The 24,453-nt window shown below is 39.1% G+C and overlaps 1 protein-coding gene and 1 pseudogene across 2 annotated transcripts in view; both read right to left on the bottom strand.

The window, feature by feature from the left end:
* Positions 1-1,151: 1,151 nt before the first annotated feature.
* Positions 1,152-2,766, bottom strand: LOC131520759 (putative nuclease HARBI1; annotated as a pseudogene).
* Positions 2,767-8,708: 5,942 nt separating this feature from the next.
* Positions 8,709-24,453, bottom strand: part of pgm2l1 (phosphoglucomutase 2-like 1) — a 135,597-nt gene continuing 119,852 nt past the window's right edge. Inside the window, exons 6-15 of one of the 2 annotated variants that reach the window (XR_009274358.1) lie at positions 21,759-21,952; positions 17,116-17,305; positions 14,270-14,367; positions 13,021-13,201; positions 12,733-12,826; positions 12,374-12,503; positions 12,025-12,214; positions 11,803-11,936; positions 9,419-11,458; positions 8,709-9,216 (exon numbers count right to left, since the gene is read on the bottom strand). Coding sequence is in view for 1 of the 2 variants with exons in the window: in XM_058799492.1 (XP_058655475.1) it covers positions 11,356-11,458; positions 11,803-11,936; positions 12,025-12,214; positions 12,374-12,503; positions 12,733-12,826; positions 13,021-13,201; positions 14,270-14,367; positions 17,116-17,305; positions 21,759-21,952 (1,314 nt within the window). In the remaining variant the exon portion in view is untranslated. Of the gene's footprint in view, positions 9,217-9,247; positions 11,459-11,802; positions 11,937-12,024; positions 12,215-12,373; positions 12,504-12,732; positions 12,827-13,020; positions 13,202-14,269; positions 14,368-17,115; positions 17,306-21,758; positions 21,953-24,453 lie in introns of those variants that run through there. The other variant, XM_058799492.1, reaches the window with a different exon arrangement.

Below are 24,453 nucleotides of genomic sequence, written 5' to 3'. Positions count from 1 at the left end.
GTATAAAAATGTGACTGTATATTAGGCCTACGTCATATAGATTAATAGGCTATTCATTGATTTTTAGATGCAACCCCAACTACAAACGTTCTTGGCAGCAGATAAAGACAAAATATAAAAATATCATTCAAAGTGGTGAGTATTTACCATAACCTTTTATTACTTTCGTGAACATTTTCACAAAAACTTTTTTGCAGCAAACAGAAAAAAGTGTGACCTTCGGAAAACTGGGGGAGGGCCACCTCCCCAGAATACACTGTGGCAGAGGAGCTGGCTCTGAGTAGCAATAAGGGGCGGCCGATTATGGATGGTATTGGTACAGGTGCTGTACAATCTGACCCTGGTGCTGGCTCCTCTAAGCAAGTGACACTGGGTATGTGTGCAATGCATTACTACCTTTTAAAAGTTGTACATGTGGCTGACTGTATGTTCTGCAGTAGAGGGAAATACAGTGTCCCTGTTGAAGCCGGCACACATTCACACAGTCTCCCACACAGAGGTGAGCTTGCAGCAGACAGAACACTATGAATATGCTTTACAACAGTTACGCTTTACATTGGCCTACTTTTATTTATTAGGGTGACGCAAATGACGAAGACACCCTCTCTGTGTGTTCTGAAACCATTGCTGAGGTGAATGCATTGTTTTTTTTTGTTTTTTTTTAATGGCGCACATTTTAATGTCACACCAATGTGACTGGCCCTTATCTTTTATTGTAGGATTTTTCACAACCTACCCCACAAACTGACGCCTCTACCTCAATGGGCTTCAGAAGGAATGTGAACAAGGTACTGCTTTAAACCCTTGACATAAATTACAGCCAGTCCTGTGCCTGTATTAAGTCATGCCTTTTGTCATTTGATTTACCTTAAGACTTGTAATGACTGTTTGTGGTGGAATTATGTTTCAGGTGGAAACTGACTCAGTCAGGCCCTTTACAAAAGGAGCCTAGAATTGGACTGCACACTAAAGGAGCTGGACTGTGAGCTGAGGAGCCTCCAAATTAAAAAAATTAAATTGGAGATCAAACAGCTGGAAAAACAGATCTCAGTATGTGAACTTGCTAAAACAGGCAACACATTAGTATGAACACTCAATACTTATTAATGCATCTTTCTCTTTCTCCTCCTTAGCCACATCAACAATAAAACCATTTGAGACCTATCTGCAGTTTCAATTTACTTTTATTAAGTAAAATATTGTATGGTGACTGCATCTCTGACAGCTGTGCCAGCTGGGTGGTCAAGTGTGATTGGGTCAATTTCATCGGGGAGAAGCTGGTTTAGTGGTGGTGCTTGCTCCTTTCTGATAGTGGCTATATTGTGCAGAATGGCACATGCAGCCACTATCTGTGATGCCCGCTCTGGTGACACCCTTAACCGCCGAAGGCAGTTGAAACGTGCCTTTAGGATGCCAAAGGTCATCTCGATCTTGACCCTGGTTTTACTGAGGGCCACATTGAACCTGTTTTGTGGCCTTGTCTGAGGGTCAGGATAGGGGGTTAGTAAAAATCTCTGGCATGCATAACCCCTGTCTCCTACCAACAGGCCATCAAAAAGCCCTGTCACAGAACAGAAAAGGGGAAAATTGTATAAGTTTTGCTTTGTCAATTAAAAAGAACACTTTAAAGTGTTTTGTACTGTAACTTGCCTTCCTCAAAGCGCTGACACAACACAGACTCACGGAAAATTCGTGAGTCATGCACTGAGCCAGGCCATTTGGCATCAAGCTTGTGATCATGCATTCATGATCACAAGTTATCTGAAGATTAAATGTACAGTACATCATTGTCATGTGTTAATGATTCATCTCACTGAAAATAAGTCATCTTGAATAGTAGTACACCCATAGTACACCTACCTGAACATTGAGGCTGTGAAAGGACTTTCTATTCACATAATCTGCCTCATGTTCTCCAAGAGCTGTGGAGATTGCAACATGTGTGCAGTCTATTGCTCCTATGACTCTAGGGAATCCTATCATAAGATTAATATATTTGTTAAAAGATTTAGAATAATATTAACATGTACTGTATTGTATAATTTAAGTGTTCTAAGTGAAATCTGCTTTCTGGGGAGAAAAAGTGAATGTATAAAAGTAAATCTGTTCATGTAGTGTCACCCTATCAGTCTTACCGGCAATTTTATAAAAGCCCTCTTTTATGGACATGGTCGATAAATGTCCAGGGAACACTATGAAGCTATTCATGTACCCCTGCAGTGCGAGGACCACCTTGCGAATGGTTCGACAAACCGTGTTTTTCCCAAGGTTCTCTGCATCACCGACCGCATACAAGTACGCATCGCTTGCAAAAACGCAACGCAATGCATACCATTTGCGGTACAGTAAGAGCATGACTTGACGTGTCACATTTGATATGTGCGGCTCAAGAAGTTCGCAAATATAAGAGATTCCTTCCGGAGAATCTGTATCTTTCATACAAGTAAGTATCAGGAAAATCTAGGGATTTTGTCTGTCCCTAAAAACTCTCTCTCTGAAGTGCTCGTCTAACAATTTGTGCGGAGATGTCCACAGGATTTGGTAGAAAAGGTGAAGCCATTGCAACAGACACTGGGATATGTGACGTCACCTATATGTTTCTTTGATCACAGCTGATTGGTCGAATTTCAGTCTGAGATCTCGAATCCAGAACATAACCTGCCCCGGAGCAGGTTAGCCGTGCAGCATAAGATACCATGGCAACAAACAACGCTTAAAGCCGAGCTACCTTCATGGTACCTAAAACCCAGAGTTGGGGCAAACTAAACTGAAACTTACCTGGCTAGCCAGCTAAACCGGCTTCATGGTACAGGCCCCAGGTGAGTAAATGACAAGCAGGTTTATTGAAGGAAACTTGGGGAACAGGAACAAAAGTGACCAAAGGTGGGTGAGTGAGTAATATATAGTGGATTTCAGTTTGCTTAGCTGTGGTCTTGATGCCGTGTCTTCGTTTGCAGGTTTGGATCATATGTCTCATGCTTCGAGGGAGGATCGGTTGGGAATCCAAAGGGTAAGTGTCACAGGTAAGTCAGGAGAGTCCAGAGCAGGCCATCAAGGTGAACAGTAGACCAGACAATGAGGGGTAAGGATGTGTGTGTGTTTATACTGGTGGTGATTAGTGACAGCAGGTGCGTGCGATCAGTAGTCAGGTGACTGTGAGCGGGTGATTGTGCTGGGTGGTGACTGTAATGATTGTGACTGATCCCTGACAGTCACTGGGTGTTTCTCAAACGGAAGGCTGCATCCTACAAAGGTTGCATATCTCGGCTGCCATGTCATCAAACGTCGCTGAAGGCCATCTCAATCTGAAGGATCCTTGGAAGACAGCCTTCGTTTTGCGTCCTTCTTTCAGCTGAATTTGAAGGATGCATGGGCTGTATCCTCCGCGACCTTCAATCACCCACAATCCTTTGTACCCATTCCATTTCATGAAAATAAACTGACGAAAAACGAGTCAGTACTGAGCTTGTCTGAATTCATTATGAAATCTAAAAATAATGTTTTCGGACATGAAAGGATAGATGTTATCTTTTGTTTTGGTGTAAATTACTTACTAAACGCTAAACTGCCAATAATTTATGCCACAGGGAGATCATAGATGGCGGTTTTTCATTGTATTGCATTAATAGAAAGCCAAATAAGATAAAGATTTGTAATACAAAGGGTTTTTTTTCAAAACTAAGTTATATTAGTGTTTTTGTGCCGTGACGGTAAGGGCGGGAACATATGTGACGTAGCCATGCGCACTTACTAGACCGTGTCATTCTAGCGTTTATATGCCGATGAGGAGTCTAGCCTACAAGACTCTGAAGGACTGAACTAGGAAGGACGCAGCCTCGGTAGGATCCAGCCTTCCGTTTGAGAAACACCCACTTTGTAGGCAAAAACCCGGAAGCGAGTGCATTTTAGCGCTTCCGGTTCCATCGTCCCAGATTCAATGGGTTTTTTGAATGGGATTTTGGTTAAATCCCTTAAATAAGGTCCGTGGTTCACACAAGCTCAAGATACTTTCACGTTTTATTCTACAACATAAAACACAGTTACACCCCACTCGTGATTTTTTTATGCTGTTACGTTTCTTTAAAACAAGTTGCTAAATGGGACTACAGGTGCTGTCGGAGACATTCAACATCATCACGCTGAACAGTTTATCAATTTATAGTATTTTCCAATTTGGAAAATTTGTAATTCAATTAATCGTAGAATAACCAATGAATAGTTTCCCGCATTTTATATTGTTGTTCAACAATGTTTTTTTGCTTTGCCCCAAAATGTGACACAAGTCTTTGGAGGGAAGATGCTCGAGTTTATTGCTTTCCTACTGACACGGAGACTCTGGGTTCGGACCATAAGGTAAACTCATATTACAATTAATCCATGTAAACACCACATTTACCAGCTTTAAGTGGTGAAAGTGAAACTTTAATGATGCATAGTGCTTAAAGCCAAGTTAAAATGAAATGTTTTCGGCCACAAGAAGCTTTTCAGCAAGGATAAAATAACATTTTGTGTACCATTCCTAACAAAACGATAGCTGAAATGTGGTACTTTCTTCACTAAAATAAATTTAATCTTACCATATCCAAAAACTCTATCTGCTGTTATTTAATAGATTAAATGGACTAGAATTTTATTGAATAGTATACGACACAATTTTAATTCAAATAATTATATTAATCAAGGATTTATTGACTTTTAATGCACATAATTTCGAAATGTACAGAAATACGTGCTTTCAAATGTCCTTTAGTTAAGATTATTTCATTTATTCACTACTATTTATTACTAATGTCTCATTTCAGTTTTAATTTGTCTCTAGTTTTGTATTTATTCCAGTTTATATGAAAAGGTTCATGTAGCGTGGATTAACATTCATATACAGAGTATATCCTTCACTGAACACGTTAAAAATAAGTTTGAAACAGTTGTCGGAAGCGCGGTGGTGGTGACGCTGAAGACGAGCGACTGTGGTGCTGTAGTTCGTTTATAGCCTAAGTTTAGCTTTTTAGTTCTGGCGCTTTTATTTAGGCTTCAAAATTCGTCAAAGTTATATTATTTTGTGAAGATTATCTTGATGGACAAAACGTGTAAATTTCATGAACTATGATTGAACACAGAGCATATTTTTTTGCGATAATCCAAAAGCCTATGGAAAAATCCTATTGGCTTTTTGTGGAGGAACCAGTTTCATGCTAACAGCTGATCTGCCTACAAAGTGACGTCATAGTTCCCCTACTCTATTGCAGTGGGGACAAAAAAAAAAATAAAAATTGACTGCAATCAAACAAACAAAAACGTTACTGAGCAAGAGAAAACATTTTTTAAAGCAAGCAAAGTAAATGCACACATCAGGTGTCGAAATAAAAGGAATGCATAGAAATCTCTTTGTAATGAATTCTTCATAAATTCTTGCAACATTTTTATTACTATTATTTTAATTATTTTAAAATATATTATTTATTTATTATCTTATACATGAAGCAGCTGCTTTACAGAGAGAGAGAGAGAGAGAGAGAGAGTCGTGGTCAGAACTATATTGGCACCCTAAGAAAATACGATCAAAGAAAGTTGTGAAAATAAACCTGTATTATTTATTTATTTACCTTTTGTGCTTTCAATCAATCAATCAATCAATCACAAAAATCTAACTTTTCAACAAAATACAAAAAAAAAAAAAAAAAACAATTCTCTAATACACACTGGCCACAATTATTTGTAGTTCTAGAAATCATTATGAGCAAAATCTCTGAATATCTATATTCCCATTCATATTTACTTTTCTTTTCTTTCTTTTTTTCTTTTAACACACCAAGGTGAGTAGGAACATGAAATTATCCAGCCTTCCTAATCCACAGGATTATAAATATGAGAAACACAAAGGCCACATTTCCTTATGTCATTCATCACAATGATAAAAAAAAAAAAAATATATATATATATATATATATATATATATATATATATATAGTTCTGATCAGGGCCGCATTAATGCACGGGCTAAGCCCAGGGCCCCGGTTGTGCTGGAAAATATTGTAACCACATTTTATAGTGAGTTCACTGTTCCATTAAAATTAGGCTTTATCGGTTTGCTTAGAATGCACGTGCAGGCGTTGCAAGTCCTGCGCGAGAAGTGTCAGCCTGTCAGACAAGAAAAATTTGTCAAAATTCCGAAGTTGCTCACTACATATTAACGCGGGCTAGGAGAAGATGCCAATGCAGATCATGGCAGGTCATATGCTATCAGTATTCAGTAGTTAGAAACAGTAGGCTATAATTCCATTTTAACATAGTTGAGCTTGCAGTTGTTAGTTAGCCACTAGCCTACACAACTGTGGAATATAATCATTTTTATGAGGCATCGCTATGCTGATGTGGAAGATTCTGCATAAATGTAATTAAATAGTCGTATCATATATTATACTATTTTATTATGTATGAATGAGAAAATATGCGGCAAGTGCTTGATGTTAGGACGAGATTTTAAGCGCAATAGGCTAAAGCCCCGTTCACACTACAAGCGACACGCAGCGACAAAGCGACACGATCCCATTCATTTCAATGGAGAGCTGGCGATTTCTGGCGACACGAGCGACAGCGACCGGACGGGGCGTGTCCAGCGACGCGACAAATGCAGTCGCTGCTAGTGTGAACGGGGCTTACTGTGCGTTCACACCGCAGGCGGCGAGAGCGTCAAAGTGGCCGGAAGTCATTCATTTTCAATGTGAGCCGGCGGCAAGCAGCGGCGGCAAGCAGCAGCGGACTAGCACTTAACCACGAACACAAAAAACACACCACACAAATGGCTTTTATTGGTTTATTTCTTTAGCAAACATGTAACTATAATTAAGTTCTTTCCATCGATCAATTTTTTACTTTCACATTTAAAATATTTCATGAGGTTAACTTATACCCTACTTTTGGTCAGTCTGCACAAGATCAACATGCTTGTTTGCTTTTCGGCTCCTTTAAATACAAGACCAAACGTTCGATCGTCAGAGCGTCAACGGATCTTTCTACAGCGTCGTTGGCAGGGCGGCCAGAGCGAATTTTGACGCTCTCGCCGCCTGCGGTGTGAACGCACAGTTAAGGCACAGAAAAAAAGATTTCAGTGCGGTACTTGCGCTGACTGACACACCCGACGCGCAAGGACGGAAAGCCACCTCTCAGCAAGCAACATTGAATTACTTAAAAATGTTCAAAATCTGTCTTTGGAGTATTCACTTAAACATTGATGGGTATGTCTTAATTAAACGTAAACAGTTGTGGAAAAATCTTATGTAACATATTAGATTAGATTACTGTTTTATATCTTAGGCCTACACCCCAAACAACGAAAGACAAGAGAATTACTTACTGCTTTTGTAGTTGTATTAATTGTAATTAATAAAGACTATGCAATGATTAAATTTCTGTATTATTCTTACTTAAATGCTTCTGTAAATTAGATGTAAAATGAAGAGTAAAGCACTGTTAATTCCATTTTTTTTCATAGGCCTATTTTGTAGGCTATTTGCTCTACTGTTTTTAATGTTGTATCTTCATATGTATATTTTAATAACAAAGGCAAAATAACAAAAATATTTGATTATTCATTTGCTATGGTAATTAAATAATTGGAGGAAAAGATGCATTGTGATGCATAATCATAATCAAATCAAATCGTGAGGCAACTGAAGATTCACATATGAGATTTGGCCATAAGGGCTCAACATTGGTTTAAATTTTTACTTGCCTTGCCATAAAAATAAAATAGTTTTGTTATCATTGTTTTTGATACCAAAATTATAGATACCAGTTCAATTTTACAATTCTCGATTCCAACTGAAGATGAGTGAACAGTTTGTTTATTATTTACTATTGACGACTTGCGCTTTGTGATTATCAAGATTGAGTGAATGTAGCTAGTTCTCGTTGTTGGAGGACCCCTCAAGAGGTAAAGCCCAGGGGCCCCCTACAGTGTTAATAAGGCCCTGGTTCTAATGTGCAGCAACAGAGTGTTGAGCTTCACAAAATATGGTCAAGAAAATAGCACAAAACAGAAAGTCAAAAGGAAATAAATATAATAAATAAATAATAATAAAATAATATAAGATAATTAATCAACAGGAAATGTTACAAATCTGCCTACAGTATATTGTCTGTGTCTATATTATCTTAATGCAATGCTAGGAAGATAGTTTGAGTGGCCAAAGACCACAATCCAAGGATCATAACTGGATAATTGCAGAAAAGAGCCGAGTCTTGAGGTCAGAAACCCTTATAATAGGCCACGGTTGGATCTTCCAACAGAACAATGATTCTAAAGGACCATCATAATCAACACAAAAAATGGGTGCATTTTGGATGACATTTACTGCTGTGAATGTTGGTTTAGAAAAAAAGTGACCCAAGTATTGGGAATCCTAGTGATTGAATAATAATAATAATAATAATAATAATACCACCACATTGCATATTTTGTTTTAATTTCAGTACAGATCAATTTTTGAAGCTCATGTGGAAGTTTGCTAACGCCCCCTAGCGGATTCCCTGGTTGACAACCGCTAATTTAACCCACCCATTTGAATGTGGATTTGTGGACTGGTTGCCAACATAATATGATCATTATCTTACTGTCCTAGCAATCAGTGGCGCAAGAATATTGTACAGATTTTAAAGACGTTTGTGCTTTCCTATATTCCCTGAGAAGGAGTAACAACACATCACAAATACAACAATTTATTTGTAGAGGGGTGTACATATAATACACATACACAAGGAATGTTACACTGCAAATAAATATCTCACTTGAAACTATAATGCAGAAAGGAAAATAAAAACAATCTGTACTTATACACATTACACTTAACCAATTTATTTGGTTTTCCAAACCTATCACTCGTTTAAAAAAAAACAAAAAAACAACAACAACAGGTACACTCTATTTGACCTTCTCGACCAGTGAGGTCAACTAAACTATTACTTTATTACTCTTTCAAACACTAAAATATTTCACATTTCTTTTTATGATTGTTTATTTGGATCTGAATAGGACTATATAGTATCTTTAATCAAGCAATAGTACACTGAGGATATTTTTAAAACACACTCAGTATAACAAAATAGCAGGGTATTAATGGCACAAATTCAATATTAAGACAGATACATATGTAAATCTAATGGGGGGGCGGGGGGTGTCATTATTGTATTTAGAAAAGCTGAACTCCATACTAAAACCTAAATCAGGGGTCACCAAACTTGTTTATGGAGGGCCGGTGTCCTGCAGAGTTTAGCTCCAACCTTAATCAAACACACCTGAACCAGCTAATCAAGGTCTTGCTTGGTACACTTGGAACTTCAAGGCAGGTGTGTTGAGGCAAGTTGGAGCTAAACTCTGCAGGACACCGGCCCTCCAGGATCAAGTGAGGTGACCCCTGACCTAAATCAAGAAACTGCCAAAATAATTAGTTTCTTTTTGCAAAGGAATAAGTGCTTGAGAACTGATAGGAAATAAAATTGTCAAACAGTACAGTCACCAGCATTTCTATTCTGGGGTCCGTTCTTCGTATGCTGCTAACTCGGTTAGCTGGATTTGATGGTTGACGATTTAGCATGATCTTGGATTGGTTGATTCTTCAAAGCTCATCCCGGAGTTGCTGTCACAGCAACAGGTCTGTAAGCTTAAACCTGCTCGGGAGCAGGCTTGTTCCAAGTAAATAGGATTAGATCACATCTTTTTAAGCAGAATTGATACTTAAAATCTGTCCCAGCCACCCTACTTTATTACAAGTGTATCCCACTGATTCAGTGACAATAATTTAAAATAATAATAAAAAAATATATAATTTGAAAATAACACAATGGTGTGTAGTCTATAATACTATAGAGTTTTACTCATTGAAAGATTTATTCGTCATAAAATAATTACCCTTATAATTGGAGTCTAACACGCATGCTATACAGTTAATGTGAGTCGTGCATTAATTTGAGTGGTGATAGCGATTATGGGAGTGGCTCGATGGAGCGCAGGAGATGCACATAACTGGATCTTGACACTTAAGAAACTTTAATTAAATGCGGTCACATAATTCTGCTTCAAAGATAAAATTAAATGAATTGTTAGTTACAACATTGACAATCATGTAAAACAAACTAAAATAAAAACACTGCACATTTAATTTATCTAAAATTTATTTTGTTCGCTTGGCTATTTCCTTATAAAGGTCCTTAATTTGGTCAAGCTTTTCGTCAGATTTTTTTTAATTATATGATGTCATTACGTTGCTGTCTTGCCATCAGCCAATCGCTGCATTGCTGATGATTTTGAGTATTGATACATCAGCCCAACACTAGAACGTGCAGTAATCTTAGACAACTTTATCCAGATATTTTAATCAAATCTGCAAACTCATTTGAAGAACCAAATTAGCCAGTAGATCAGTTATCACGATTAGAAAATCATCTCAGATCTATTAAGCAAGGTATGAACAACGGACCCCTGGTGTTTTTTTTTTCTTATGCGCGTTTAAATAACCAAATGACTAAAGAGTCAATGATTATCTTCCTTCTCCTGGTCTCTTTCTATTGGTAGAATGTAATGCCTTGCTTGTCTTGTTTGCACATTGAACCTTTGATTTATTGTGTATATACCCCACAAAGGTCAAATATGCCCATCAAACACGGCAGAAATCAAAAACTTCAAAAATAATACATCGATTCTTCTATTCATTACCCTGTGCGTATTCATCGTGACAAAGCCAGCAGAAATTCAGGGAGCAACAAGGTGCTGTCCTGCCTGCCTACTGATTATCAATGCATATAACAATGTATAAAGGGTGTGAGCATCAACAGAGATAGAGAAATAAATACAACATGGACACAGGTTTATGAGAGCACAACAAATACACATGCTCATAGAGCTTTAAAAAGGTAGCAGCAGCAGCTCTCAGCAAAACCTCTGAGAAAAACGAGCAGACCATGTCTACCATATTGTCTACGTAGAGTGATACTGAAATCTGGTCACCAGAAAACATCGAACCATAGCAAGCATAACACAGCAGAAGTTATGGTGGTAATGTGACACCCTTGAAAAATGTTACACAAATAAAATCAAAGCATTGAGGTTTTCTTTCTCTGAGCAAGACATTCAATTGCAAAAGAGCAAATTGATCATGACGATATTTTGTCATTAATTTTAGTGGTTTATATATATATATATAAGCAGTCATCTTTACTTTTTTGTTTGAGCCATAAGGTGATTATGCTTCAAATCATTTCACAGTGATAAAACAACACTAACAGAACAGGCCTTTGGGACTGGTACATACTACACGAGATGCCCATGAAGACAATGATCTTACCACTATTTAAATTAAGCTACACTGATCTGCGAAGCAGGTTGTTCTTGTCAGGCTCTAGAAATTCTTCAACTAGAGCAGCGGTCATTTTCCTTAACTCTTCCTCCAGACTGGAGATATCACTGCAAAAAATACAATTGAAAAACAAATAAAAAAAATAAATAAATAAACTTGCAATTATTTGTCTTTTACATTCAAAAACAGAGAAAATTAGGTAGTGTGCATAAAAATACAGTGGCCTCAAAATGCTTTTGAACATTTAAGCCACATATAAATGCACGAATGGCATTGTATTAGACAAAACATCAATACAAGCAAAAAAATAAAAAATAAGATGCTTGACTTTCTCAGAACCAGTGTCAATCTTCTGAGCCATTTTTGCAATGTTTAATTAACTGAACACAAAAGTAGCTAATGAATGTTCAACAATATCATACATTTGATGACGTTAATAGAAGATACAAACCGTTCTCCTGGTGCAGCACAGAATTCTGTGTAATACTTGATCTTTGGCTCAGTCCCGCTGGTCCTAAGTGTTGCAACAATGCCATTCTGAAATGTGAATGTGACCATTTGGCTATTTTTTGACAATGGAAGGACCTAAAAGAGATATTAAAAGAACATTTATTCCAGTTAAACTGTTTGTCATTGACTTAAAATCAAGAAATATAGAACTGCTTTGACATACACATTTCTTGTCAGGCTGACTGCTGTCATAACCAGTGGTAACATCTCTGATGCGCGTGATGCAGTAGTCTCCACATGATTCTGGGTAAACACTTGGACCCCCAAAATTGCGCAGACGACTAAATATTCTATGAATAGTTGGTGGGTCATTGCAGATGACATAGGATGTTCTGGAAATGTGATAGCCATATCTAGGGTATGACAGTGAAGAGAAAAATCAACAAATACTGTACAATCAATCAAAGTAAAATGTGAACGCAATGGTACAGTATACACCTAAAATTATTTGGATTGGATTATCATTAGACACTAAGAAAAAAAAAAAAAAAAAGGAGCAGCAGATGAGATACATTTCATAGATGTTGATTAGTTGTTGGTTCAAGGAAAGGTTTTTGGTGTGTAGATAAGCAGCCATCTCAGCCACAACAGCTGCTGTACTGACCCCATCCTTATCAAGAACCATGTTCCCACACAAAAACCCTGACATCAAAAAGACAAAGACACAACGTTAGCATTCTTCTACATATGCTTTTACACGCAAATGGATGATAATAAAACCCTTTTAAACTAATTGTGTGATGTATTCTGTAAACAGTCTGATGATGACAACATTTTTGGGTGAACTAAACTATCCCACTATATTTACAGACTAAACAGGGCTGTTGAAATAGTTTGAACTTCAGGTGTCTCTGCAGATAAATGCACTCACCAATGGATTCTTCAAAGGAAAAAATGACCTCCTTTCCGGTTTTTGTTAATTCATGGATTCTATTTCCAATCCATTTGAAGCCAGGCAATGTTTCCTAGGATGAAGGGAGCAAAGTAAAAACACCAGAGTTCAGTAAGAAGTTAAACTATTAAGCAGTGGCTTTGCTTTTTTTTTTTTTTAGCAAACAAATCTTTTAATCTTCATTTAGATCATAGTCCATATGCAAGAATAACAAAGCACTCAAGGTATTTTGAGTCTTAGTAATAACAAATCAAAACTTGAACTAACCTCAAAATGAAAGCCTTCTATGCGTGCAAAGGCTTTAAGTATTTTGGAAGAAACAGTGGTGGCCAGCATGTATACTCTCTCAGTATCTGCTGGGTCAGGGTGTGCTTCCTTCCAGTTAAACAACATCCACCAGCCGAGCAATGCAGCCAACTCATTTCCCGTGAACACTTTCCAACCACAACTGCCCATAAAAACATAGGACACAAGTTATTAGAGGTCGACCGATTAATCGGCACCGATAGTTGATTGCCGCAACTACCGGTTATCGGCAAAAATCCATGCTGATAGTTTTCCGGTTTGCAACCATTGCTGGAGTGGCTGAGAAGGGTCCGCTGGCATTATACAGTACGAGACCGGCCTCTAGAGGCGGAAATCACTGACAGCACGTGTTGTTTATTTTGACATGTGACACTGCGCGCTGCACAGAGCGGAAAACTCCAGACGCGCATTTAAATACAGCCGACAGAAAATCCTGCCTCGGAACAGAGTGCCATTCACATAGTTTTCTATTAAATTACATTATATCTGTCCCAAATCATTGTGAATGTGCATAATGGCTTAGGCTATAAATGATGTATTGTGCATTTTTCAGCAAAACGTTTGGCTCTCTGTGGCTCTAATAAAGTCTGTATGCTTCATATAGAGAGCTGTAATAGATCGCGATTTCTCTTTCCGTGTGCTCTGTTTTTTTAAACACCGAACTTCAAACTCATTTATGCCACATTGTTCATTCTTGAAGCAAACTTATGTCCGTTTGGGGATTAAATAAATTGTTTTAGACCGCCACTTGAATTGAACGCAATGGTGTGTGTGTGTGTATGATACCTCTACATTAATGAAAACTGTAGAAGTATTGTTCCTTGTTAAGAGTGTGTTCATTTCAACATTCACTATTAGCAACTAATAGGCTACATTTTTAAAATTTTTAAAAGTTTCTTCTTTTAACATTAGCAAACTATGAAATAATTTTAATGATCAATATAGTAAATAATATTAATATTTTTATTCATTTACAATGTATGGTTCAGTACGGTTTTTTAAATAGTAAAGCACTAAAACTATAGGTTGATTAATCGGTATTGGCCAGTGTGGTCCAACCTAGCTATCGGTATCGGTAAAATCCACTATCGGTCGACCTCTACAAGTTATACGCCACTTGATTCACTCAAGAGTTCAGAAGTACTGTTCAGTAGAATTGATACTGCTACATTTTACAGCTGAGGGTTTTAATGAACATCACATAACCTACTTGTCATTCTGCTCTGCAACAGCCAAACGATCAGCATCAGGGTCTGTGGCCACAACAATGCGGGCCTCTTCTCTCTCAGCCAAACGAAGAGACAGCTCCTAAAACAAAGTCAGTGCAACACAAGTCAATGGTTATGTCTGCATGATGAATTAGTACAGTGTTACTTTTGCCTCCACTGCACCATAACCAAGGTGTTGTCAAAAGACCCAGTACTTCGGTACCAAGCCGGTACTAAAAAAATGAAACCGTCACGGTACCAGGTTTTTTTTAAGTACCGGTGGTACCGGGTACCCGGTCAACCCGGTTCTTGAGGCGTAGGCCCTACGCCCCTATGATTTCCGCGATGCAGAAAAAGCGGACGGAATCTCGGAACCTAGTTTAAAAACGGAATTTACAGTTTAACACGGAATGTCATGAAATTTGTCAAAGTAGGTCATTACACTTAAATCAAATCACGATATGGACTAGTATCTGTAAATATTAAGCCGCAAAAGTCGATTCAAATATGAATCCCGCAGTCCCGCATGTTCTGCGAGTCTCAGTGTGAATGAATGAATGGCAGAGACGCGCGGTTTTGTTACATACGCTGTCGAGGTAAATTCAGCGTCTGCCGTCTAAATGAGGACATAAATACATAAACAACATCTCCAGAACTGCTCTGAGAGTCACTTCACGAGCATTTTACCGTTTCATTTGAGTAAAACCAGCGTCATATATACACACAAAAAGGTAAAGGTATTCACGGCAACCCGTCAAAATAAAAGTTCGGTTTAGACATTGTGCCAGAAATATATTAGGCTACTATTAGTAGAATGTATGTGATACTACTACTACTACTACTACCACCACCACCGTTTAAAAAAAATTATAAAACGTAATTTTTTAAATAAATAATCACACAATATTTCTTCCATATTTTAATTTTAATAGTGAACCCCCTTTATTTAGGCCAACCAAAAAATAAAATGTTTAAATTTCATTTAATTAAAAGACAAATTAAATTTGGGTGAATCTTGTTTACAGTTTTCCATACTTTTATTAGGAAAAACTTGAAACACTATTTTAAATAAGCATAAAGAATGGCATTGATTTTTGTACATTTTATTTTTGTTTGACTTATAGTGTGAAATAGTGTGTTTTTTAATTAGCATGTTTTTGTGTATTGCTTTGGTACCGAAATTGGTACCGAGAACCGTGGATTTTCACTGGTATTGGTACCGAATACAGAAATTTTGGTACCGTGACAACACTACAAGGGGGTTATATAAATACACAGACACGGTCCTCTGTTTGCAGCTGTAACGGCTTTCACTCTTCTGAGAAGGCTTTCCACAAGATTTTGGAGTGTTTCTGTGGGAATTTTTGCCCATTCATCCAGTAGAGCATTTATAAGGAAATATATTGATGTTGGGCGAGAAGGCCAGGCTCACAATCTCCGTTAGTTCTAAAAATCATTCTCAATATTAAAGAATAGCAGAGTCCACACCACAACTATAACGATAAAGGCACAGAGAAACGATACCGTTGGAATCACTTTCAGAATGATTCTTTCCAGCTGATGAATGAAACAAACATTGACATCAACATGTTGATATAAACAGCTACGCTACATTCAAGAAAAAAAAAGTCTGAGACAGTTGGGTCTGTGGAGGAAACATTTGCGCTTATTGATATTTTATACCCGTCCTCGCCTTCTATTTATTTTATTTTTCACGTCAAGAGTTTTTTTCTGTTATTTAATGAAGTAAATATCAAATTTAAAAAAAAGGAATCCCAAAAACAGAAATGTGTGATCATCGTCCATATCGCTGTTTACATTACACTTGCGTTACCAAGGCAATGACTGACGCATTTGTATTACATTCCAAAGAGCTCCTTTATCAGCACCACAGTAGAAAATTAAACTGTATCCGTGCTGACTGGCCCGGATCGGCATGGAATGGAACAGTTAAGCAAAGCGAACCGTTCGGCCCGACAGTGGAAAAGCGGCTCATGTCTTCATAGACCTTGCTGGAACAGAAAAGGGCCTTTTCCAAACTCTTCCCACAAAGTTGGAAGCAAAGCATTGTCCAAAATGTATTGGTATGCTGAAGCATTTAGACTTCCCGTCACTGAAATTAAGAGGCTGAGCACACCCCTGAAAAACAGCCTCATGCTATTATCCCTCCACCACCAAACTTTACAGTTGGCAAAATGCAGTCAGACAGGTAATGTTCTCCTAGCATTTGCCAAAACCAGACTCGCCAGTCAGAATGAACAGGTTTTCACTGCTCCAGTGTCCAGTGAAGGCGGTGCATCACACCACTCCATCTGACGCTTGGCATTGTACTTGTGGGGCTTGCATGTAGCTGCTCAGCCATAGGAACTCATTTCATGAAGCTCCCACCAAACAGTTTTTGTGCAGATATTAATGGCAGTGGACTTTTGGAATTCTTCAGCTGTGGAATCAGTGTTGGTGACTTAAGCACCATGCGCCTCAGCACTCAGTGACCACTCTCTGTGACTTTGTGTGGTCTTCTTTATGGCTTCAAGCTCCATAGCTTGCTTTATGCTCATGGTCTTCTGCTTCATGGCTTGCGGCTGTTCCTAAATGCTTCCACTTTCCAATAATACCACTTACAGTTGACTGCTGAATATCTAGCAGGGATGAAATTTCATGAATTGACTTGTTGCAAAGGTGTTTGCAAAGGTTCACTGAGCTCTTTAGGGCATCTTATTTTTCTTTCACAAATATTTGTAAATGTAGACTGCATTGCTATGTGCAGAAATTATATTCTGTATGCGTGTGTATATATACACACAAAGAAAGAAAGAAAGAAAGAAAGAAAGAAAGAAAGAAGTCTTACCAAAACCGATTCTCCTTCCTCTGGGTTAGGACAACTGACAGTGGAAAAATCTGGATCTGGATCTTTCTGTTCTGGAACAGGGATGGGAGGTGGAAAGCCAAACTGCTGAAAGGCTCTCTGGACATAGTTGTGACCAACACCATGGAAAGATGAGTGTACAAACTTCAGGGGAGACTTTGCATTAAGTTCTCTGCAATGAAGAGATATTGTGCGATAATGTATTTTGATATTGTGAAATATTTACAAATAAGTATATCATATTGAGGGAAAAAAAAAATATATACACAAGTGCACCTCTATTAGGAATTATTTTAAAAAGCCCAATTTAACTCTTAAAAATAACATTTTGTTTTTTTTTGGCCAGGATGTATGGTTTCACAGTGCACAAAAATTCTTTGTAATAGACAAAAGATTTTCTAGAATATAAAAAGACTTTTCACACTCAATGTCCTATAATGTTCTTTGTGGCACTGAAATGCTGCTTTTAAGAATACTTCATAGCAGGGATGTAATGATATCAAAATCTCACAATACCATACTATCATGATATGAAGTCCACGGTACGATATTTATTGCGATATTTCCAAAAAAAAAAAAAAAAAAAAAAAAAACACAAATGAAGATTTGGGGGGAAAAAAAGAAAAAAGAAAACTTTGTATAATTTTAACATTTTTATTTGTAGTATACACTCTCAGTCTAAATTACATTCACACTAGTATTTTTGGAACCCAAACAAATTAGAATATAATACTAATAATAACAATGACAGTAATAGCCATCAATTGTAAAACGATTGCACTGTATAATAAATAATTTCAAAAGGTACATTGTTTTTGCTTTTCGCTACACAGTAGGGAAATCACAATACTTCTTTCCTAATTTCTACTGTACCACCCAATAAAGCATTACAATAATCTAACCTTGAGGTCATAAATGCATGAATTAACATTTCTGCATTTGACTTTGAGAGCATAGGTCTCAATTTAGATAAATTAAGATGAAAAAATGCAGTTTTACAAATGCTAGAAACGTGGCTGTCAAAGGAAAGATTGCTATCAAATAGCACACCTAGGTTCCTAACTGATGACGAAGAATTTACAGAGCAGCCATCAAGTGTTAGACAGTGTTTTAAGTTATTACATGTGGAGGTTTTAGGTCCGATAATTAACACCTGTTTTTTCAGAATTTAGCAGTAAGAAATTACTCCTCATCCAGTTTTTTTATTTCGACTATGCATTCCGTTAGTTTCTCAATTTGGTGTGTTCCACCGGGCCGCAAAGAAATATAGAGCTGAGTATCATCAGCATAACAGTGAAAGCTAACACCGTGTTTCCTATCATATTTCCCAAGGGTAACATGTAAAGCGCAAAAAGTAACGGCCCTAGTACTGAGCCTTGAGGTACTCCATACTGCACTTGTGATCGATATGATACCTTCTTCATTCACTGCTACGAATTGATGGCGGTCAGATAAGTATGATTTGAATCATGCTAATGCACTTCCACTAATGCCAACAAAGTTTTCTAGTCTATTCAAAAGAATGTTGTGGCCGATAGTGTTCAACGCAGTGCTAAGATTCAGTAGCACTAATAGAGAGATACAACCACGATCAGATGATAAGAGCAGGTCATTTGTAACTATAATGAGAGCAGTCTCAGTACTATGAAACGGTCTAAATCCTGACTGGAAATCCTCACAGATACCATTTTTCTCTAAGGAGGAATAAAACTGTGAGGATACTACCTTTTCTAGTATCTTTGACAGAAAAGAGAGATTCGAGATCGGTCTGTAATTAACTAGATCTTTGGGGTCAAGTTGTGTTTTTTTTAATGAGAGACTTAATAACAGTCAATTTGAAGGTTTTGGGGACATATCCTAATGACAATGACAAATTAATAATAGCCAAAAGAGAATCTATGACTTCTGGAAGCACCTCTTTTAGTGATTTAGATGGAATAGGGTCTAACATACATGTTGTTAGTTTAGTGTCTTCCACCACTGGCAGGAGATCACTTAGGATGCCACTGGTGCCGAGCCTCTGAGAAAGAAGGCCCTTCCTCAGAGGGATTCGCCAGGGAGGAGCTGACACGAGGAGCATGAGTTCCAAAAACCAGGTCCGGGCAGGCCAAAATAGCGCAACCAGCAGGACCTGTTCCACACTGGAGGCATCCGTCGTGACGACATGCCGAGACACTTGTTCTAAGGGCACTCTGGCCCGTAGAAAGACAAGGTCCTTGTGATCGCATAACTGTTCCCGTGAGCGGGCCATGCTGGAGATAGTTGAGGATCCTGATGCCCACTTCCCGTAACGAGGCAAGGGCGCCCTTGCGACTTTCGTAAAGGCACAGGGGGACAGGGAAAGCCCGAAAAGGAGGACCCTTGTACTGCCATGCCCTACCCTCGAACGCAAATCATAGGAACAGTCTGTGTTGAGAGAGAATCGAGATATGAAAAGTAAGCATCCTTCAGGTCGACCTCTGCAAACCGATCCTGGGGTTGGATGCATCTGATAATGTGCTTCTGCGTTAGCAGAACGGGAGCTTGAGAAGGGCCCGATTCGAGACTCGAAGATTCAGGATTGGCCGAAGGCCACCGCCTTTCTTGGGTACGATGAAGTAAGGAGCTGTAAAACCTCTGCTTCATCTCGGCTGGAGGGACCTTTGCCAGGAGGACAGCAATCTCCTCGCGCAAGACAGGTGCGTCTTGGACTGCCACCAAAGTCTCGAGAACGCTGCTGCATCGGAGGGGAGTAGAACTGGATAGTACAGAAGGTATCGTCGCAGAACTCCCTAAGTCCCCAGGGGGGCTGGCCAGAGATGTGTGGAGAGGCAGCGCGTCTCCCAACCGCAGTCTCTTGGCTGCTGGCAAGAAGGGGCATTGCGGGCGAGAGTGAGTAGGCAGTGCGTCACACACTGTCAGTCCTTCCTGGACAACTTAGGGGCCGGCTGGGATACGGGGGGCCTAGGTGTCGATTCAGCATGGGGCGGAGCAGCTCTGGAGGATGCAGGAGGGCACCCACGGCGACAAGCAGACTGAGGCCTGGCCCGCAGGGCAGTGGTGGCTGGTGACACCGGGGCAAGATGTGCTGGATTGCCTCAGTCTGCTTCTGCACTGCTGGGCAAAGCCCTCGACAGTGTCACCGAACAGCCCAGCCTGGGAGATGGGAGCATCGAGAAAGCGTGCCTTGTCGACATCTTTCATCTCTGCCAGGTTGAGCCAGTGATGGCGCTCTTGGACCATCAGAGTGGACATTGCTTTCCCGAGGGACATCAGTCGCCGAGCGCAGCTCCTGCATCAACCTTGGGTCGGTGCTACCCTCGTGCATTTGTTTCAGTTCCTTGGCTTGGTGGACCTGCAGGATATCCATGGCATGCAGGGCAGAGTGGCATTCCCCGCAGCACCATAAGCTTTGGCCGCGAGAGCAGCCATCAGCTTACAGGCTTTGGACGGGAGATGCAGACGATTCCTCCAAGTGGCGTTGTTTTGCAGGCACAGGTGCACCGCAACTTCTTTCTCCACCTGGGGAACCGCTACATCTGATCTTCCGGGGCGCACTGAATGAAATGCTTGCAGTCCCGTGAGGCTGACCAGCGAAATCACTCGGGAACCAAATTCGATCTTTGCTGTGTGAGGAGTAAGAGGTCCGTGGGGACTCAGCCGGCAAAGAAGCTCTTACTGTAACCCTCAGATCTCCCAGAGCGCCAGCCGGCGGTCCTCTGCTCGAGCCAGAGAGACCGGGACAGGTAGCAGCAGAGGGTGCCAATCTTTTTACAAAAGAGAGGCAAGATTGCAGCGAAGCCATGCTCATACGCCCACAACAGGCACATGAGTCATCTACAAACACAGCTTCAGCGGTGTTGGAAGCCCAGACACTGAAGACAACGGTCGTGTCCATCCTCAAAAGACAGGTAACGACTACAACCAAGAGGACATGGACGGAACAGCATCTTTAAAAAGACACAAGCCGTCCGTGATTTGCTTTTTTAGTTGAAGTGCTTTTTTAGAATCATTGCAGACAGGGACACCGCTGTTTGCACCGTCACGCCAACCAGAATAGTTCCAGAGATGAAATGGGCTTTCTGGAGATCAAGCACGTTCATCCACTCGACTTCGAAGCAAAAATCTGAAGAGTGGATGCACCTATCACCTATTTATACCCGTATGCATGGGGAGTGGCTCAGGTATGCAGAATCCACTAGCCAAATTTCATTGGCGTTTTCTCTTAAAGTCAGAGATGTTTGGGGCTCCCAAGTGAATCCCTTAATGTCGTCACGACATAACTTGCAGTGACCAACAGATAGGGAACAGACTTGAAGGGATTAAGCCATATTGTGCTTTCGGTTTTAGTTCGTTTGACAGATACTGTGCCAAAGCAAAATGGCCCAAAACACAACTTTAAAGACCTTTAAAGAGGTTTAAATATATTGTAAAAACTACACTTTTTGCCCGAAATACCTATTGTTTCATATCGTCATGTGACAATATTGATAATATCGTTAACATCCCTACTTCAAGATTTTTCTTGGGAAAACAAAAATGGTTTGTTTGCATCATTGTTTCTTCCTGGCAACTTGATTTATTTTTAAGTGTACAGTTTATTAAGACTAATAGTACTTTCTCTTAGTACAGGTGGGAGACCGCACCTGTGGAAGCAGATAGTGTTTAGCTCTTCCATGTACCAGCGGCAGACGTCCTCCAGTGGGTCTCTCTGTAAGAGGCTGCTTTCAACTAGGTCCTCATTCCAGGATTCGGACCAGGGTTCACTATTCTCCTCAATGCAACGCAAGATCTCCTTATCATGTGGAGAGGAGATCTGTGCACCATTGTGCCAGTAAACCTACAGAAAATTCACAAAGTTGAAAAAGACAAATTGAACATCTGCTCTGAGGTACTGTATATACACAACACATTTTTATTTATATAAAAGACATAATAATAATAATAATTATTATTATTATTTGTTATTACTATTATTATATTGGTGTGTGCTTGTGTTACTGTTTTTGTCTTAAAATATCAGTCATATTAACCTTAGTGTGTTTACTGCCCCCCGCAGCAAGTAGGGGTGCTCCGAACAGGATTTTTGGAGCCGATCACCGACTACAGGAAGCAGTATCTACCGATACGATCACCGATACCGGTCTTTTTGAAGCCCTCGTTTTATCATATAAAATTATTTATAGTGATGCTCCATTCAGGATTTTTACAGACATTTATTCAGGGCCTGAATTTCATTTTTGAAAATGGGGGGAGTTCCCCTATTAGGTAACACTTGTAGGGGGGATATTTTACATTTGAGGGGTGAAGGGGGGCATTTTAGACATTTTTCAAAAATATATAATTCTCATCTCACCTAAATGTTTGATCATGCAGTGCATTTTTGTTTTTACAATTGGGGCAATTGCTGCATAATAGCTTACACACAGCACAAGCCTGACTTCGTGAGCTGTATGAGGCACGGCCTTACGGCAGTTTAACACATAGGCCAACTCGACTTGCAGTGCATCTGCATTTCACGTGCGGTACGTAAGTGGTGCAGAAGCAGCACGGACTCACTGTGCATTCACACACGAGTCCACTACTCTGATCTATGGCTGATTACCACAAACACAACATCTAACCATTATTTTGATTTCAAATCCAAATGTTGTTACTGAAAATGCTATTTCAGCATTGTGATTCTCTTTATACAGTAACACAATCTTTCATAGACACGTCTAAATGCAATAAATATAAGCAACACATTATTCAACGGTTTTTACTTTTAGATTTACGTTAAGTTGCTCAAGCAAGTTGCAAAACAAACTTTTATGTTATCACAAACACTGTAAATTAAAATTTACCACTGACAGAAACAGTCAGTTGCACTGCCTTTTCTTTTGCATTTAAATCTTCATTACAAGCAATCATGTGGTTAATAAAGAACTTTGTTTTCAACCTCAACAAGTGCATCCTATTACGTTGCCTTGTTTATCTAAAGTGCACTTTTCCTTGTTTTAAACCTAGCCAAAAAGCCATAAGTGTTGACTTATGAAACACAGTAGACTTTAATTGTATGCATTTAAGGTGTAATTACTACATTTTCGTTTCAATCCATGTTCATTTTTACCACGAACATTGCACTGTCACTTTAATTCAGCACATGCAGCACAGCAAATAGACTCTGTGTGGAAACAATCGCTGCACTGCTTCTAATGCACCGCTCCCGTTACGCCCTGCCGGACCGGAAATATTTGCACCGCAGACGCACTGCAAATGGAGTATGTTGAACCTGATGGCATTATGTGTGTGTGCTTTAAGAAAAAGAAATGCAAATTATAAACTTTAGTGACGATGTGACACTTCCTCGATTATGTAACAATTCCTGTGTCAACTGTGTAGTGTGCAGCTGGCTTATAGTGCAGACACAATTTGAAGCCATTTGTGTATTTTGATAGGGTAAGAGAAAGCATGCATGTCATGCCACTGCATGTCATGCAAACCTCTCATGGCAGGTATGTCATCAGCTTGAGATCGGTTTATGAGATCGGCCTTTATAGAGATCGCTGATCAAACATCTCAAAGCGATTATCGGCCGATATCGATCAGTAGCCGATCAATCGGAGCACCCCTAGCAGCAACAATGAAAATACCATCTGAAACGGTCTGTTTCATTGCCATAACATTTAAGCAGTTGTGTTTACATCAAGTCAAGTCACCTTTATTTCCATAGCACTTTATACAACAAGAAAAAAGCTTCACAGTGAAAAACAGGAAAACAGCATAATGAATTCAGGGAAACTTAACTGTGAAGCTAGTTCTGCTCCAATTTTTTTTTAAGGAGAAAGAAAGAAAGCAAGACTCTGGATCTCCCAAAAAAAATAATTAATTAATAAATTTGAGGAGTTGAATAATTTTGATTGCAACTGTTATCTGCAGGGATTCACGCAGGTGTGATCAAAAAAATACATAAATGCGGTGGGTTCCTCTTATTTGCGTACCAACTTGCCGGCAAACCATTCAAATAAAAGCTTGCTGATTTTAGGTTTGAAAATTATAAAAATTCATGGAGAAATAAAGTAAAAAAAGGAGAGAAAATTAAATTGTAACTATTAGCAGTGTATGTTTTAAGTGTACTTTTTTTTTATTTAACACTCATTTTCTTATAATATATAAAATATAATAGTATTGCACTTTATTATTTTGTTTATTGTTTTATTAAAATAATGCTATTATTAATTATTATTATTATTTTTTTTTAGTTATATTGAATCAGTCACACTATGTGCAAACATCTCCAGGTGCTCTCATGAGAACCAGACTGAAAGACTTCCGTGCATCCCTAGTTATCCACCCAGA

Source organism: Onychostoma macrolepis, chromosome 15, assembly GCF_012432095.1.
Source record: "Onychostoma macrolepis isolate SWU-2019 chromosome 15, ASM1243209v1, whole genome shotgun sequence".
Taxonomy (NCBI): domain Eukaryota; kingdom Metazoa; phylum Chordata; class Actinopteri; order Cypriniformes; family Cyprinidae; genus Onychostoma; species Onychostoma macrolepis.
Note: the sequence above shows the minus strand (reverse complement) of the source record. Positions and strands in the feature narration are given on the sequence as shown.